The sequence below is a fragment of the Bolinopsis microptera genome, chromosome 2, assembly GCF_026151205.1.
Source record: "Bolinopsis microptera isolate Bmic1 chromosome 2, MBARI_Bmic_1.0, whole genome shotgun sequence".
NCBI lineage: Eukaryota > Metazoa > Ctenophora > Tentaculata > Lobata > Bolinopsidae > Bolinopsis > Bolinopsis microptera.
The window spans coordinates 11,721,142-11,740,217 of record NC_087073.1 but is presented as its reverse complement, the minus strand read 5'-3'; the positions used below and the strand labels follow the sequence as shown (position 1 = coordinate 11,740,217).

The following is a 19,076-nucleotide window of genomic DNA, read 5'->3' as shown; positions in this document are numbered from 1 at the left end:
TAAGCCATTTATCAGCGGTCCGCTATTCATGTAAATTCATATTACACAATATCACTAAAAGTGCAGAGTAGAATTACAATGACGTTCACTATTTCACTATCTGAGGATTTTTCGGAGGTTCGAAAGCTTTGTTTTCTCAAATAGGGTTTATACTGCATTAATAAATCATGGAATGATACAAGGGATGATTTGAATTCAAAAACTAGAAAATAAGATTTTAATAGTCATGGTTTTATAATTTCTATATTATTATATTCAAACTTAAAATAAATAGTGCCCACAATACTAGAATTGTAAACCCAAAAATATCATATAACGACAAGAAATAGATATAATAATATTTAGAATTTTTTTAAATAACAAAATTGCGCAAAATGACTTCTTAAATCCAGAATTCTTCTTGTTAAAATGTCATTCATCAAAATATAAAAAAAGTTTACGTTAATTAAAACCCTAAAAAAGCACAATAAATTGTAAAAATTCAGCACTCCAACTCACTAATAACAATATCATAAGAAACGAATAAATTTAAGAAATGAGAAGTGCAGACTCCACACATGACACGAGACACGTGACACGTGACACGAGACACGTGACACGAGACACGTGACACGTGACACGTCTCACAGTCTGACTCCTAACACAGAGCCACAGTTCCTAGTGTCTCCAGTTTGTCACTCTCCAGTGTCTTGCCGGAGTGAGACAGGATCGTGACGTCACCAGCAAAGTGGACTCCAGTCACGTGACCAGACAGAGAAGGGAGTTGATTGTAGAGAGCAGTTCCTGATCTCACAACTGTTACACTTCCTGAGAAGGGGGGTAGGGTCAGTACAAATACTTGCCATATATATTAGCTTACTGTAATATTTAATCATTTCTAAGTTTATTTCCTTTTTCAACTCGTTACATAAGTAATATAATATTATCTTGGCGAACCTCAAATTGTCATTTATTGCTGCGATTTTTCGGGTTTTTTACGTGTTGTTGATATGGCGGGCCAAATATGGGGCAGAATTTAGTGGATGATCAATCTGTCCTTCATTATGCAAGTGTGAGTACCAACTAAATACCAAGTTTACTGGGTTCTCTTGAATGCAGATTATACACAAGAGACGAATAAATGGTTTGGAATTTGTCTTAATCTCAAATCAGTTCTTTTGTTTTGTGACTCATGACCGAAGAAGAGAGTTGGAGGGGAGATGCAGTAACATATTAGTCTCACAACTCACCAGCAACCAGGGCCGGGGACAGGTAATACAGGCAGGAGGACAGGGATGGGAATGGGTGGTTTTAAAATTACCATATTATAATATTCGAGAGTTTAGAGGGTGAGCCGGTGAGGTGACACTTCTAGAACTACTAGTCGTTCACTCTGTAAATTATTCAGTGAGTTCACGTCAGACCATATAATCTCACATTGAAGCTCAGTTTTATCTTCTTTTCTCCGACTAACGACTATCCTGTGCTCTGTGCTCAGTGCTCACGTAACCCGTTGATATTTTACTCACTTACTGCGAGGATTTAAGATGGATTATTACTAATAGTTACCTGCGAGAGGGATGTTTGTGGAAACACTGTTAACTTTAGTCAGGAAACTGGTCACTCCGTCGAACCTGCCACTCAACTTCACATCACCACACTCCACAGTTAGATCCTCTGAAGTCGCTGTGTACCTGTGAATGTCGGAGATCAGAAAGTTGTGACTTTTCAAATCAAGAGAATCATATCTGGAGCCTAGTGAAATTTTTAGAATTACATCAGAAATGCATATTATGTATATATTAATGTAGTTGGAGGAGTCCTAACTCTCCTCACAATACATATTATAAGTAGGTAGGTAAACACTAAACATGGACACTGGGAACTAGACAGTAAACAGCAGGAAGTAGGAAATATAGGATCTTCCTATTCGATACTCGCTTCTTTAGAGTAAGTAAAATAACTTACTGGAAAGAGAGCCCATTTACATCAGCCACCTTCTTGATGCTGATGAGATTGGCAGCGGAGATTCCTTTAGCATTGAGATAGCCTGCCATTACAGCCTGAAAAATAGTATTAGTTCCACATTAGTGCCTGATAGAAGAGCAAAAGACTTTGTATTTTGAATAATTCAAGTGCGCGATTGGCAACCTTCCCCAGTTATATTACAATTTATGTCAAAAATCCTACCACTTAAAATATCCTTGACGCCTCAAAATAAATAACTAAAATTGCTCATAACCTCAAATCTTAATAAAACATTAAAAGTAAAATCCTTCTGACTCCCCTGGCCCTGGATTATCTTGTATTCAAGAGGCACAGTATGATGGGTTGCACTGCCCGTTGGCCGTTACTCACTTTGACCTACGGTCTACTCATTCTCAGGTGTCCCCGGTCTATATATTTTCCGCTCCGAGCGTTCGCAATTTTTTCATCTTTTCTATTTTCGAATTAAGATTTAAGAACTTATTACCTAAATTATGATACATTTTAACCGAATCACTCTTACGTAAGGAACGAAGGATTCATCATCTCCCTGAACAGTGAGAACATCAGCTTTAGGGTTGAGAGTATAGAGCAACATTCCCAGCTGCTGAGCAAGCTTCGCTTTCACTGGTTGACTTAGTGCACCTCTGAAAAAGGAGTATTAAGAGATAACATTAACATTATTTATCATCAAAAAAGAATTTTCGTATTTTTTAGAATTCTTCTTCAACAGTTTTTATTTTAATAATATTGAACAAACTTTCACTAAGTATTTGTATTATGTGGTGTCGTGATTGCTGTGAACTACAAGTAGCACAAAGTGTATTAAGACAATAAATAACCTTGGACTCGCTTGTGCTAGTCATTATCTACAGTTAGGCTAATGTAACGTCCTTCAAGAATCTCACAAAATAAACTAGCTCAGGAGGTACCAGTATTAAACTAGGGAGTGGTGTGCCAGACTAATGCAATAAGTTCACAAATCTATTGTGCAGCAACTCCGCAAGCATTTCCCACAATTCCCAGCCCCTCCCTGGCCCTCTTCGGCTGATAATGTGTAAACGATCCCTAATAACATTGAAACATGTCACCTGTCTGTAACCATTAGTCTACCTCATCTTAGTCACGAGGATATGGAGGATCTGCTCACTGAACTTCTAGTAGAGAGCTACCACTTTGTTTAGTTCTTCTACGAGTGGTTAACTTAACATTTTGTTCAAGATTTATTTTCAAAGAATATTTGCCTATATTTTGTCTTCCAAAAAGTAGAAGTTAAAGGACTTGACAGAGAGCTGATTGAGAAGAACTCTGATCATGTTTATAACAGCAGTTCTACTGTCCAGTAGTCTGTTGTTCTTGATGGGGAACGCTTCTGATGGTGAGTTATACAGTAACTTAGTTTTACACTTGTGGATATACAACTTGTAGGGGATTTAAAGCATTTATCATGCTGACTAGGAATGCGGTTAGACTTTTCATGAAAAAATAGGGTGAAAGCTGTTGACAAAAAACAAATAAAATCCTAAAAGGCTTCCCTCTTAGGAGTACTTATAGTTATGGCTGTCGGGAAGGAAAAATATTTGTTTACTTCATTCTTTTAGTAAATATTCGGTTCTCTTAACCTAATTTTAATAATCAGACGATTTTAATTAAAGACAAGAAAATGTATAGCCGATAGCGATCAGACTCTATTTATCTAAATCATCAGGTTGGATCAAACACGCGGACACTGTTGAAACTGCTTTCAACTCAGCTGAGCAAATCTTGTATTTCAAGACATCATCTGTTCCAGGCGATATTAAATTATTTTTCTACTACACGGACAGTGACACATATATAATATCGTATATGGGCCTTTTATCACTGTCAGTCAAACCTAGTGGTAATAAGTGGATCTATATGCGTGATTGCTTAGGTTACGAAGATATCTCATTCGATTGTATTGAAACAAATTGGAAATTTGAATTTTTCGCTGATAGATTTTCAATAGACTGCGGTCGCCAACAAATGGTTGAATTCACATTTGAAAGTTCTCAAAATTCTGAATGTTCAAAGACTTGGAGCCACATATCTAGTACTGTGGAAATAGGTGGTGGTCACACGACAGTCGTGACTGATTACAAGATAGCCCAAAAAGTTCAAGGTAAGAAGTTGTTGCGTATTAACAGAAAATGATCCAAAGACAGTAATAAGTCGCAATTAAAATATGTTATAACTAGAATCAAATACATACATTTATAGTACCATCATACCATAAAACGAAAAATGTCCACTGATAAATGAGGGATTCGTAACCGCAGCTATAGCGGAATGATTCAAATACACTTATTGACTAACAATCACTCAGGGTGCTCAATACTCCCATCACATCTCACAACCGAGGATACTCTTCCTGTACTTGAAGGAGCATTAGTAACAGTGGAATGTGCTGATGAGAACTTGTTACTGACCGGAAGTGCAACATTGACTTGTGGGAGTGGACCAAATCCAGCCTTCAACAATCCACCAACTTGTAACCCAGCACCAAGTGAGACATTTTCAAATAGCTTCGAGATACGAATATAATATGGTATTAAAGGAATATTTATTATATCCTTAGTGTACAATTTTACCTCACATCTAAGTTAAAGTATAACATAATATCATAGTCATTATTTATAGTAACACGCAAAAACATTTAACGGCATCGCTTAACTCTTAATGTTACACGTAAAATTCAATTTGTAATATGATAATAATTCATGATAATTATCATAAACTACGATAAATAACTAAGTTATAATTCTCAGGTATTACATTAGTTTGTAAACCAGAGTTGACCCGAGTGGGCAAGGCAGCTACCCTCACAGCAACAGTAAGCTCTGATGTGGAGTGGGAAGCAGCTGAAATAACCTGGAGCATTGATAACGTAGAGCACAGTTGCACGGGATTGTATACCACGTGCATAACAGATGGCAGACAGGTAATGTTCACAACGGAAAAGTTTACAGATGCTGGAGAAAAGAAATTCAAGTTGGATCTAAAACTTGGTTCTGGAGAGATGACGTCATGTGACCCTGCTGAACTTATCATAATAGGTTCGTTATTCTACATTTTTACACTTCGCAATATTAAAAAGTATTGAAAAGTGTAAAATGTTATTATTTACGCAGAATTTAAAACTAGTTAATATTGAAATATTGCTACTCTTACAAACACTGTGGGGATAGTGTTTGTAATAGCATCAATATTCTCCGGTACTGTATTAACTACAGCTGAAGACGAATTACACATGTATTTGAAAGCTCTTGTTAAACAAACATTTCGTATCACTTATATATAATGCTTTAAATAACCCCCCTCTAGATGTATTAACTTGGTAAGTGCCTCTTGAGTCTTGACACCATTTTAGGGTTAGGCAGGTTTCTGCTACTGTGTCCTTCGCCCTCGTGTCCTATACTCGTAATTATAGAGAGAGCAGATCGAACGCAGATAATAATAGCTTAGATCAATTAAAGCTTAAGTTTAACCGTTAATTGTCAGACGCCAATAGTCATGAGCCAATTTAGTAAACGTGTGATCGATTATAACCGCTAGAAGTACACTAAGGGGATACAAATATATTCAAGTCTGTGGGGACAGTGTTTGCAAGAATATAAATATTATATATTATAATCACCTAAGCAAAGGAGCATTGAGGCACCCAAATGTAGATTTACCATCACGTAGAGCTAGAAACTGCTCTGCTATCTCTTTAGCTACCCGTGTTTGTGCTTCAGCCGTGCTGGCACCTAAAACATATCACATGTATAAAGCGTATACAGCGTACAAATTAACACAGATTTTTTGTATGTTTGGTAGTATTTAATTTCAGTGTTGATAGTTCAGGTCTATAAGTTGAAAATATATTTGTATCTGCCATTACATTATTAACTTTATTATCCATAATAAATACAAATGTTAAAGATAACATAAGAACCGATTGGTTTATCTATTAAAAGAAAGCACAGAAAGAAACCTAGATGAGGGGTAGCAATGAGGTTGGAGTGTTGCAGTAAAGGTGAGTCAGCTGAGGGAGGTTCCTTCTCAAAGACATCAAGAGCAGCACACGCTACTTTTCCTGAGTTCAGGTTCTCCAAGAGAGCTTCTTCATCAATTATTCCTGTAGATATCATTGTAATTCTCACTGCACTGGTGAGTTAATAAGGCTAAATCCATTTCAGCAATTCACATCTCATTCATGAGGTATTATTAAAGATAAACCTACTGATAGGAATGTTAAATATATTTACCTCCTCGGGCACAGTTTACTATTCTGACACCTTTCTTGCATTTGTCAAATACTGCACTGTTCATCATGTGTTTTGTTGATGGCAGGAGAGGGACGTGGATGGTGAGAAAGTCACAGACTGGCCACATATCTTCCAATTGCAGGAACTCGACACCCTTTTCTGCAGCTGCAGCAGCTGTTACAAAGGGATCATATCCTACAGTTTTCATACCAAATGCTTGCATTCGATGTGCAACTATCATTCCAATCCTTCCAAGTCCAATTATTCCCACAGTTTTACCAGACAATTCAATTCCTGAAACAATTCGTTTAGCCTACTAGCCTAACATAAGATCTTATCATGTACAGTGGATACTAAGGGACTTGCATTATAAACATAGCAGTAAAACTATTTAACAACATCTCTTAATCAATATTTGAAGTTGTGAAACACTAACAAACCATTTATCCTGTTCCACTCTCCATTCATGAGTTCAGTATGGCGATTTGCCAGGTTTCTACACATAGCCATAATAAGAGCACAAGTGTGTTCTGCAGCGCTGTTTGTATTGCCACCGGGAGTGTTCATCACCACCACACCTGCATCCGATGCAGCAGCTTGGTCTATGTTGTCAGTTCCTGTTCCAGCTCTGCCGATTATCTAAAAAGGGAAATATTAATGAAAATAGAAAGTATTGACTTAAACTCTTAAGCACCTTATTAGTTATTTATATACAATAGCTCCTATATAATCAATTGCATGTTGAATGATTTGAAATGTTTTACTGTAATTTAATATTTAGATGTTTTTCTAATTTTAATTTCATTTCCAAGGGGGCGGGACATACCTCTAAATTAACAGCCGCTTTTATAACATCAGCAGTGACTTTTGTAGCAGATCTTACAATTATTCCATTGTATTCAGGAATAATGTCTAGCAACTCTGTCTTTGATAATCCAGGCTTGTATGTCACCTCAACACCTTTTCCTTTGAATGCTTCTAGACAGTCATTGGCTATTTTGTCACTGACAAGCACTTTCCTCAGCTTTAAAAGACTCATTCTAGGAGAAGATTTGAATTTGAATAGGAATTAGATATTTGTTGTGCTTCTTGACGAAGAAGTGCAGAACAGCTAGCGCAAATTTGCACAAAAACTTATGATAAAAAATCGTGGAAATGCAAAATATCATTTTCAAGTCAAAATTCTGAGCCTCAGTCAGGAAGGTGCTATAAAGTTAATGTTTGATGCAATGAGTTACGGTATTAAAGAACTATTCGGAAATAAACCTTGAAAATAGCTAAATATTTGAAATTAAACCTTGTTTAAATAGTGGATCTAGATCCTCCAGAAATTGGTGCTCTGTGATCAGCTCACACTGGGATTGTATGCTAATTTGTTTTTAATTACATATCTTTATTGTTTTATTTTAGTTAGCTAAGTAGTTTATTGTGGTCTTACTGGGCCGCGCTCAGCCTGTCATTCCGCCGAATCTGTTTATGAACATGATAGCCTGAGGTCCCCAGTTAAATTGTGGTCTAGTAGTTAGAGCATCCGCCTTCTGCGCAGAAGGTTCAGGGTTCGAATTCCAGTGTCACCTAGTCTAGGGAGTAGCTAAGGATCCATTGGATCCGGTCGACTCAGCCGAATAATAGGAAACTTAATTGAGGGTTAAATGAGGAGGGGTACCTGTTAAAAGTTCAAGAAACTTCCTAGGATACCTCTTCAGTGCATACTGTAAACATAGTGCTATTAACTATACTATAACTGTCTGGTATTTATGTACTGGCCCTGGCTCATTGGATTTGGCAGTTAAAGGACATACTTTGAAGAATGCAATATGGCAGTGAGAACTACAAACTATATCTGAAAATTCTATTTTTCAACTTTTGTTAACGAATCTTAAAAATCACAAGGATTAAATGTTTAATCTTAAATCTTAAATCATAATAAAACTTGGGAAAGGGAACTCAATGGATTTAAAAATATGTGGCCAGGGCCCAGGTTGCTTGTGTTGTAAATTGGATACAGAGATTTGGTTTATTGTTGCAGCGTTCATATTTAGTGAAACAAATTTTTTGTGAAACAAATTCAATGAAACAATAATAATTTGTTTACAAAAATGTTAACTAAAGTTTTTACGCTACAAGTAGAACATAAAAACGTATCCAGAGGCTAAGGCTCCAATCAACAGAAAATTATGAAAATAGATTAAATATGAGCTGTTAATGCTTTATTTGACCATTGTTAATGATCTGGCCCGGCGCTCGCTACTTCGTAGCACTTGCCATCGGGCCATTTCGAGAAGAAAGCGGCGCGCGCTACTTCGAAGAAATTTAGACGAGTAACATCCGTCAAATGCTTTATGCTTGGTTTTAAAAGTTAATTTGTTTATAACAGCATAAGCAATTATATATTTTTACACTTTTAAAAGATTGTTCGCATATTACGTAGTCACATTTGGGCAAAAATATGCGCGCGCGGCGCCACGAAACAACAATACAAAAATACATAAAAGTAGTATACTAGTAACTAGTGTTCTTAAAATTATTTAAAAATTTAGCTTTGCTTTGTTTCGTTGCATTTATTGCATATATTGTCTAAAATATTTTTCTGCTATTATATGTTGCTCTATCCAAAGCCCTTGCGCTTGCAGTAGCGCGCGCCCGCCGCGCCTTGACTTGTGAAACAAGGGCGCCCGCAGTGGCGCGAAAGCACATGGTTAGGTGAAATTATATGCATAACATGGACATTCTAATTAATAACATACTTATATGCTTAGCTTAGCAAAATATTAGCCACGTTAAGTGTTACTTGGAGATTTTAGGGTTTTGTGTTTATTAAAAATATGGCATGGTAGGACAACAGGCTGAACGCTGCCTAGTAACAGTACACTAAGTATTAAATATTAAAGTGCGCGGCGCCAAAGATGAAAGAGTCTTGCATTTTCATAATTTGTATTGTATCATGTCGTGACCCCCATTGTCGTTTCACTAAATGGATACGATACAGGGGGATCCATGCAATGCACTCGTGCGCGGCGGGTCTTGACACACGCTGTAACCCCTTTTGAGCGGCCGGCCGGCGTGCACGCTTCGCGTGCACGAGAGGTATACAACGTGTAGCAAGGCGGGTCATACAACGTATGACAACATTTTAATATTTTAAGTACCTTTTCATATTTTTACCTATTTAATTAATGCAAAATACTTTTAAAAAAAGTTTATATCTGATATAATAATCTGTTTAGAAAGTTTAGTCAAAGGTATAATGGTGATCAAATGTTAATTTAATTTTGCTTGAGCTGTAAAATCCTCTGGTGTTGAGACTACTCCATCAGATCCCAAATTTGGGTCCACTACTGTTAAGGAGACTCGTATCCAGTAGGGGCTGACAGCGGTAAGCTTCAGTGTCTGCTGGTAACCGACTCGGCAACAGTAGTGGTTCCCATTTTTGGGTTGGAATGCCTGACACAAGAAAAATGGACACTAGGTCCAAAGTAGGAAAGCAAACTGGAAAGAAAGCTGATATCTGTGGATTTTGTTCAAAGGAGGTAATATGTGATTGTATTCAATGTGAAGGAAAATGTGGACGATGGTTCCATGTGGCATGTAGTGGACTGTCGGAGTTGCAGTTTAAAGACCTAGCAGAAAATGAGGATTCTGAGTGGTCATGTCAAAGATGTGGCAAGGAGGAGAAGAGCAACGAAGACGAAGACGAAAACCCCATAACTGAAGCTATCCGAAAGTTGAGGAGACAGGTCGAAGAAAGTGTACAACCATCTACTCCAATATCAAAGGACCCTCATATTGTGGAAGAAGAGGGAAAGGAGTGCTGTTTCCCAGGTTATGAAAATGTAAGGGATCCATCTCAATTGAAATTAGGATCATGGAATAGTTGGGAAGTTCTAACACAATGTGAGGGAATATATGATGTTGTAGTCAAATGGAGAAGAAACATATTTCTGCTTCCCTCAGGGGCTGCAGGAAAAGCATTCATCGAGGAAATGACTAAAGTGGCCAACAATTTTTCAGCAGGCAGTACTATGGAATCAGTGACCATGACCCTTTTGATGATAATGCCATCACTACTGTTGCAGAAACCCTCAAAGAGATCCAAAGCAAAGGAACACACTGAAGTGTTGAAGAGAAGGCTTGTTTTGTGGCAGGCAGGTAAGTTAGAAGAGTTGCTGCGAGAAGGACAGGAGATTCAGAGAAGAATGGGAAAGGGGAAACATGAACATGGCCATGTTGAGAGAGTCTTCACTCGACTTATGATGAAAGGTAAAGTCAGTGCAGCAATGAGGTGGATTGGCGAAAATGCCACCGGGATTCTTGAACCCACTCCAGATGTGATAAAAGTACTGAAAGAGAAGCATCCCAGGGCATCACCTGCATCAAAGGGAAGCTGTCTGAGTGGACCAGTGAGGAGAGTAGAGCCGGTTATCTTTGACAGTATTGACAGGGAATCGATAAGACAAGCAGCAAAGAGAGTACAGGGTGCTGCAGGGCCTTCAGGAATGGATGCGGATGCGTGGAAGAGACTACTGTGTTCTAAACAGTTTGGTAAGAAGTGTGAGGATCTATGCAATGCTATAGCAGGGATAGCAAGGAAACTATGTGTCAGGAATCTGGATCCAACGATGTTGACCTCATTGACAGCATGTCGACTTGTTCCCCTGGATAAAAAGCCTGGCGTCAGGCCTGTTGGCATTGGTGAAGTCTTACGAAGGATAATAGGGAAGACAGTGATGACCCTCCTACAGAAGGATCTGGTTGGTGCCACTGCTCCTATTCAAGTGTGTGCTGGTCTTCAGGGAGGAGTGGAAGCAGCTGTTCATGCTGCGAGGGACTGCTTTGAAGATCCTGAAACTGAAGCCATCATCTTAGTGGATGCAGAGAATGCATTCAACTTGCTGAACCGAGAGGCAGCTCTTAACAACATGTATATTGTATGTCCAGAAGTTGCTACCTACATTATGAACACCTACAGAATGCCTGCTAGACTGTTTATTGCAGGAGAAGATGAACATCTTTTTAGTGAAGAAGGGACAACACAAGGTGATCCACCTGCTATGGGATTTTATGCATGTGGTACAATACCATTGATTGATGCAGGAAACATTGAGAGAAAAGTGACTCAGATCTGGTATGCTGATGACTCTGCTGCTGGGGGAAAACTGGAAGAAATGAGGAAATGGTGGGATAACCTCTGCATTAAAGGACCACTTTTTGGTTACAACCCTAAATCTTCCAAGACATGGGTGATAGTCAAGCCTGAGCACGAAGAGAAGGCAAGAAACTTGTTCCCAGATGTCAATGTGACAAGTATTGGTCGACGATATCTGGGCAGCTTTATCGGAACTGATGAAGGAAAAGGGGCTTTCATCGAGGAAAAAGTTCAAGAATGGTGTCGTGATCTTAAACAATTAAGTGATATAGCATCAAGAGAACCTCAAATAGCATACAGTGCATACATGTATGAGCTTAGTAAAAGATGGAACTATGTGTGCAGAACTACCCCAGGAGTTGCAGATAGGCTCACTCCTCTGGAACAAGTAACACGCGATGAGTTTATCCCAGCTATCATCAACAGGCTGTTTAGCTGCACTGATGAACTAAGGAACATAATGGCTCTACCACCAAGATATGGAGGATTGGGTATACCAGTTATGATGGACATGGCAGACCGAGAGTACAAATTCTCATGTAGAGCCACAAAACCCCTTAAAGAAGCTATTCTCAAGCAGGTAGACAACTACACAGAGGACTGGAGAGTAAGCAAAGGAGTGAAAAATGAGATAACAACTGAACGAAATCTCTTCTATCGACAAAAACAAGCGGAAATACGCCAGGAGCTCGAGTCAACACCACTGGCAAAGTTGATGTTCCAACTAGCTGCTGAGAAAGGGGCAAGTGCTTGGTTAACAGCACTACCTTTAAAAGAGTATGGATATCTGATGAACAAACAACAGTTCTCAGATGCAATAGCTCTCAGGTACAACCTGAACTTAAAGGACAGCCCTAAGACATGTACGTGTGGCCAAAAGTACTCAGCAAACCATGCGCTCATCTGCAAACTCGGTGGATATGTATCACTGCGGCACAACTCGCTGAGAGACACCTTTGCTGAACTTTAATGAGAACTGTGAAATGCAAGGATGTGCAGACTGAGCCAGTTCTTCTTCCAGTTGATGGTCTGAAGTTGCCTAAGGGAACAGTACTTGGAGACCAAGCTAGGCTGGACATTTCTGCAAGATCGATTTGGAATGCTTCAGAGAGGGCATATTTTGATGTAAGGGTATTTCATGCCCCAGCCCCCTCCAATGCAAGCAAATCGATCCCAGCAATGTACCAGTCCCATGAAAATGAGAAAAAGCGATGTTACAACGCAAGGGTTCTTGAAGTGGAGAAAGGAAGCTTCACACCTTTAGTGTTCTCGACTTCTGGTGGAATGGGTAGTGAAGCTGAAAGACTGGTAAAAAAGCTGGCCAGTAAGATGGAGTACCACACTGGCCAGAGGTACTCGGATGCTGTAGGTTACATCAGAAAGCGCCTTCGCTTTGAAATCCTAAGAACAACAGTGATTTCTCTCCGTGGAGACAGAGGTGCGAGAAAAAACATTGTTAATATAAACAGTCTAGATCTTAACTTGGAGCCACAAGGCCAAGGGTAATTTTTGAGTGTTTAGGGAATTTTTTATATTCTTAAAGGTTTGATTTTATATAGGGTCATTGCTATATTATGTGTATATTGTTTGAATAATTTTATAATGGGGTAATAAAACTTATCAAAAAAAGTTTACTGGGCAGCGCTCAGCCTGTTATTTGCATTCTGCCAAATTTCTTTTAGGTGTTTATATAATAAACATAATAACCCATATTATTATCACTGACAACAACAACACTACACTAGAGGAAAGATCATTCAAGCTTCCCGATTATTGCACCGTTTATCAAACAGAACTCACTGCCATCATCGAAGCTTGTAAATATCTATCAACTTATACCAACACACACATCACCATATATGGTCAGACAGTCTCTCCTCTATTCAAGTTATATCCTCACCCTCAACGAGGAGTAGAACTACTAGAGACTGTTACGACACCCTCAATACACTCGGATCCACTAACAGTTAACACCTTAGAGATCAGATGGATAGCAGCACACATCGGATTGAGGGGTAATATAATGAAAAAGCAGACGAGCTGGCCAAAAATGGCACAACCAGTGAATCCACTTTGAATTGCCCAATTCCACAATCTTACATCAAACGCCTGATCAACGACAAAGTCACCAAACTTAATCAAGAATCATGGATTAATGATGGTCCCAGACACACTAAACTGACACTTGGACACAAAAACATCAACATCATCAAAAATCTCAACACTACACTCAGTAACAACAGACAAAATTACAGAACTGCAGTGCACCTCATCACGGGACATTGTGGCCTCAAAAAACACCTACACACCATTCGCAAATCAGACACAAACTTGCTTGTCCTGAATGCGGCGACGAAGAGGAGACTGTCTCACACTTTCTCGGTCAGTGCCCGGCTATTGCCCAAATAAGAGGTCAATATTTCCGGGACTACTACCTCTCTGTCAATGACATATTCGACAACCAACACATCTCCGCCATTGTCAACTTTGCAAACCACACTAAACGCTTAATGGTGCCAGAGGAGTTGGACCAGACAGGTGTAACATAGCGACTACTTTAACGCCGTCTTATTTCGCCTCTCTCTTCCACATAACACTCAACCACCACTTTAGCGTTCATCTATGACACACCCCACAACACTTACTATCATCCTTGATTACACATCTTGATTCCACTGGCATCCTCCCACAGGACTGCCATACCCCAGAGGTAAGCAAAGCATTCATATTTAGTTAGTTTTACTGATTTTTTACCTCCTAGAACTTCTAACATCTCATTTGATAGATTCCAAGAAATAAATGAAACTGATATCCTAATGTATGTCGAAACGCTCAAGAATGACAAGGCCTCATATGACGATGTGCCTCTATTTTTACTTAAGCAAGCTGTACCATACATAGTTGAGCCACTTACCCATATTGTCAATTTGAGCCTTAATACTGGTGTTGTACCAACCCTTTGTAAAAAAGCTAGAGTAACTCCCATCCATAAGGCAGGAATGAAAGATGATCCTAATAATTACAGGCCAATATCCATCCTTCCACTTGTAGGAAAACTTATAGAATACTTTGTCGGCAAGCAACTCACTGATTACATGAGAACAAACTTTTCATCCGGCATCAATATGGCTTTCGGAAAAATCACTCCACAACTTATTTGATGTACGATCTGATGGACGAAATATATATGAGTAAATCTAAGTCTTATAAACCAGGAATCATCTTTCTTGATCTTAAGAAGGCCTTTGACACAGTGAATCATGAAATATTGCTTAAAAAATTGGCATATTATGGAATTGGTGGCATTGCTTTAACCTGGTTTAAGAACTTCTTATCTTGTAGATATCAATGCACTAGGATCAATGGCAAACTAAGCTCATTTTTAGAAGTTCTGAGTGGTGTACCACAAGGAAGCATCATTGGGCCTATATTATTTAGTATCTTCATAAATGACATCATTTATGCCTGTAACCTATCTAAGCCCTTTCTATTTGCAGATGATGGTGCACTATTCTTTGATCAAACCTGCAGAAGCACATTTATAAACATGAAAATAGAACTTATGACAATCTTTAAATGGCTCAGTGTTAATAAATTATCACTCAATGAAAAGAAGACTGAATTCCTATTGTTTGATTCTGTTGATCAACATGATGAATTAACCATTGAATGTAATGAGGTAACTTTCACAATCAAGGAGTGCAAAGAGACAAAATATCTTGGCCTCATTCTAGATAGTAAATTAAACTTCAAAAGCCATGTAGATTATATTATTAGGAAGGTCATGAAGAGAATTGGTGCCATGTATAGAAGTAAAGCACTGCTACCCATTAAATATAGGAAAATGTTTGCCAATGCACTCATGTTGCCACAATTCGATTATTTAGACACGATCTATTGTAGAGCTGGCAAGACAAAACTTGCTGAACTTGACACTCTGTACAAAAAGGTAGCCAAAATAGCTCTCAACGTTCCACAAACAGAGAGCAGCCTTAATGTTTATAGAGACATGAAATGGTTACCACTCCATCTTAGACGACAACTCCATCTGTCAAATTATATGTTTAGAATCATCCATGACAATTGTCCTACAAACTTTATGAACAAATTTAGTTACATATCAGGAGGTAGTAGGAGCGGCGAAAGCTGCAACCTATATGTTAATAGATCAACATCACATAAAAACTTTCAATACTTGGGGGCAAAATGTTGGAATAATGTTCCAACAGATCAACGAAATCTGCCCGATGTTAAAAGCTTTAGTGATTCGTATAAGAAACAGCTACTCTCATCTATAACAACAGACCCTAATTATACCGTCGACAATTCATATGACAAATTTTACACTGCAATCATAGTCGACGATAACTAAGTATCTTCTAATTCTTTTAAATCTGAGGCATATATAATTGATGTATCGAAAGGATATTCCCTTTTTTACCACCTTACCATTCTGATTGATTTTTCACATGACTGACATGTTTTAACTGGAGAAGGGGTTCGCACAGTGGTAGTTTTATAAACCACTTTTAATTTATTGACCTATTATACCTAGTGGTAGTTTTATAGACCACATATAATTTATTAACTTATTATACTTAGTATTTATTTTTGGTGACTGTATCACCCAGTTTTAACATTTGATAATTGTACAGTTTATTGACGACACATTGACTGAATGTTATTTTATATTCTAATCTATATTCTAGATATTTTATTTATTTTTCAACAGACGACAACTTCCTGTTTTTTTCTTCTATATTAGTTACTCATATCTCTTGTACAGACTGTTTTACAAGGACATTGACAGATGATACTCACATTAGGCATTCATTATTGCATCTAAATTATTTCACTTGCATTAGGTTTAGAAATTTATTCTCTGGTTAACAGATTTCAAATGTTTAATTAATTTGTAGTATGACAGTAAGGTATATAAGAAGTTATTTAATTTTGCTTGGGCTAATATATTGACTATTGAGGTTTAATGATGATATGGAATTTGAATTTTATATAAATTTACACTATGTGGTTGGGGCATTTTGCATAGTAAATATGGTTACTACTCCTATATATCATATTATTTGATTGGTATTCGATTTCTGATTATTTCCCTAGGAATATGATTATTATATCTCAATTTGGCTTTAGGTAGGGTGCCCCGCTAAAAGAACTGGATTCTTCCAGGAAGCATCCCGTGCACAGAGCTTGGTCTACATATATATTAAATTATTAACCATTCATTCTGTATGTGCACGAAAATTTATTTCAATCAATATGCTATCCTCTCGTGGGCAAACCAGGCCCAGCCTCTCTTTTTTTTTAATTAAAAAAAACATAATAACCTGGGGTCCCCAGGTAAAAAGGTAGGTATTGGAAATTTGACTTATTGAAAAAAACGCAACGGTTATTAAGGGTGGTGCACGTGACATTTTAGGGGGTGATTACGGTTTTGAGGTACTTCCTTTAGTGAGTGAATGTTTTCAAGTAGCTTAATGTTTTAATTAGACAAAACAAATAGTACTAGTGACAAAAGATAAATCAGGCCTCCTGTACATTTTGTAATTATCACACATATAGAGTTGACATTTTAGGGGTGGTGTTTTAAAAGTGACTCCATTTCAACGTCAAAAAAATTGTACCTGATTTTATTTTCAAATCTCCAAATCTTCCTGGCAGGCTAGAAAAAGGTTTAAATATTATTCCTAGACACTTCAGATCCCTGTAAATTTAGCCCTAACTCGGCAATCTGGGCCCAAAAAACAGGTGACGTTTTAGGGGCGGTTTACCCGTACATAATTGCAAACTTAAAATATAAGGTTTATAATCCTGACCTTATGTTACTGAAAAACATTTTTTATTTATATGTTATATTGTATTATATATATAATATAAATCAAGAGGCTTGCATATAATGAACATATTGACACGGGTGCAGAGTTGAGTCTGTACGGAACCTAGTAGTTTCAGATCCTTGTTTAACTTTGCCGTACAGCAAGGTCATCCACTACTTTAGCCCGGCGAGGCACATAACTCCCTCTACAACTCCATATCAAATGTTTCATATATACTAGCCAAGTTCACAAGATATATCCTTGTGTTTGAGAAGAGCTCGTTAGAACTGCTTCCTTTCCCTTCAGTATCCCACAGTCTCTCGAGTTTCGTAACTGCCAGAGAACTCTCTTAAACAATTACTAGACTCGGTGATTATAAATCAAGAGGCTTGCATATAATGAACATATTGACACGGGTGCAGAGTTGAGTCTGTACGGAACCTAGTAGTTTCAGATCCTTGTTTAACTTTGCCGTACAGCAAGGTCATCCACTACTTTAGCCCGGCGAGGCACATAACTCCCTCTACAACTCCATATCAAATGTTTCATATATACTAGCCAAGTTCACAAGATATATCCTTGTGTTTGAGAAGAGCTCGTTAGAACTGCTTCCTTTCCCTTCAGTATCCCACATATAACATAAATATTGCAAAGCATAAATCAAAATTAATTCAATTTTTACTGAGTCTCCTTATTATTATTGAATCTTTATGTTTTGATGTTTTATGAATTGTAATTATGGTTTTACCACCGTGTTTTGGTTCAGCCGAAATAAATTTTACTATGATGTTTACATAATGTTTCTAACTCCAGCTCTAGCTGCAGTCTGGTAGTGTTGAGTCTCATGAATATTTTTCTAGCTCTCTTTTTCCATGTTTTTGCCTCACAGGAGATATTGTGGTCTTTTCTAAATATAACTGTAATACATAATACATTGATGTAAAGTTTATTTGAATTTTGAAATAAAATAATATTATTATAATATTTGTGTCGTTATTATTTGGTTTGGTTTGATTTGATCTAATAAGATCAAGGAAAAGAGAATTGAAAAGAAGTAGTGCTGTATAAGTAGCAGATTTAGACATACAATAAACAAAAAAAACTGCACATTGAATTGTCAATAGTGAATGTAATGGGCTGCATTTATCATAAATACTATTTATAATATATAGGGTTTTTGTAAATTTCTACTCAGATTTTAAAAATTGTAACCGTTTTATTTAATTTTTTGCTTGATTTGTATTGTGTTGAGGGTGTCAAGAACCATTACTGAAATTATCAGTATATATTGTTTAAATAACCTTTCTCAAAAAAGTTGAACAGCTACTGTATTTCAATTAACAAGCAAGCTGCAGATTTACCTGGGGATCTCAGGGTATCATGTTGATAAAACGCCAAATAGAGAATGACAGGCTGAGCGCGACCCAGTAAGCTGCAGATATGGACAGGCCAGGATGGTTAACATCATGGTTGTGCAGCTCATGAATGAGTTAGAGTCATCAAATTTTGGGAGTCAACTCTGTCTCAGATTCTTAATGCAATTAATTAAGTTTTAACTGCCTCGTTTGCTAATTAGCAACTTCATAAGTACCCTCAATAAAATGGCCATACTGAATGAATAAGTTCCTTATCAAGATTTTCCTCGAAATTTTTAGCACAGATTTTGAAGCATCAGAGCACATGACTTGCAAGGCAGAAAGCTGCTAATCAAAGTGAAATATGTGGCATAGATTAAAACATTAATCACTTGGTGGCCTTTAGACAGACAATATATTTGGTTTGATGTGTAAGTCATCGCTGTGATATTTGATTTTGATTGGTAAATTCTGGAGGCTGATTTGTTAGCCACTGTCACATATA

General features: G+C 37.6%; 1 protein-coding gene across 1 annotated transcript; it reads right to left on the bottom strand.

Annotated features, from left to right (window-relative positions):
* Positions 1-203: 203 nt before the first annotated feature.
* Positions 204-7,275, bottom strand: LOC134826274 (hydroxypyruvate reductase-like). The gene is made up of 9 exons (XM_063838590.1): positions 7,063-7,275; positions 6,677-6,875; positions 6,237-6,530; positions 5,963-6,106; positions 5,624-5,735; positions 2,489-2,612; positions 1,948-2,042; positions 1,549-1,673; positions 204-807 (listed from the first exon to the last, which is right to left on the bottom strand). Exons 1-9 carry the CDS (start codon positions 7,273-7,275, stop codon positions 638-640), a joined length of 1,476 nt encoding a protein of 491 aa, XP_063694660.1. The 3' UTR covers positions 204-637.
* Between the last annotated feature and the right edge of the window lie 11,801 nt (positions 7,276-19,076).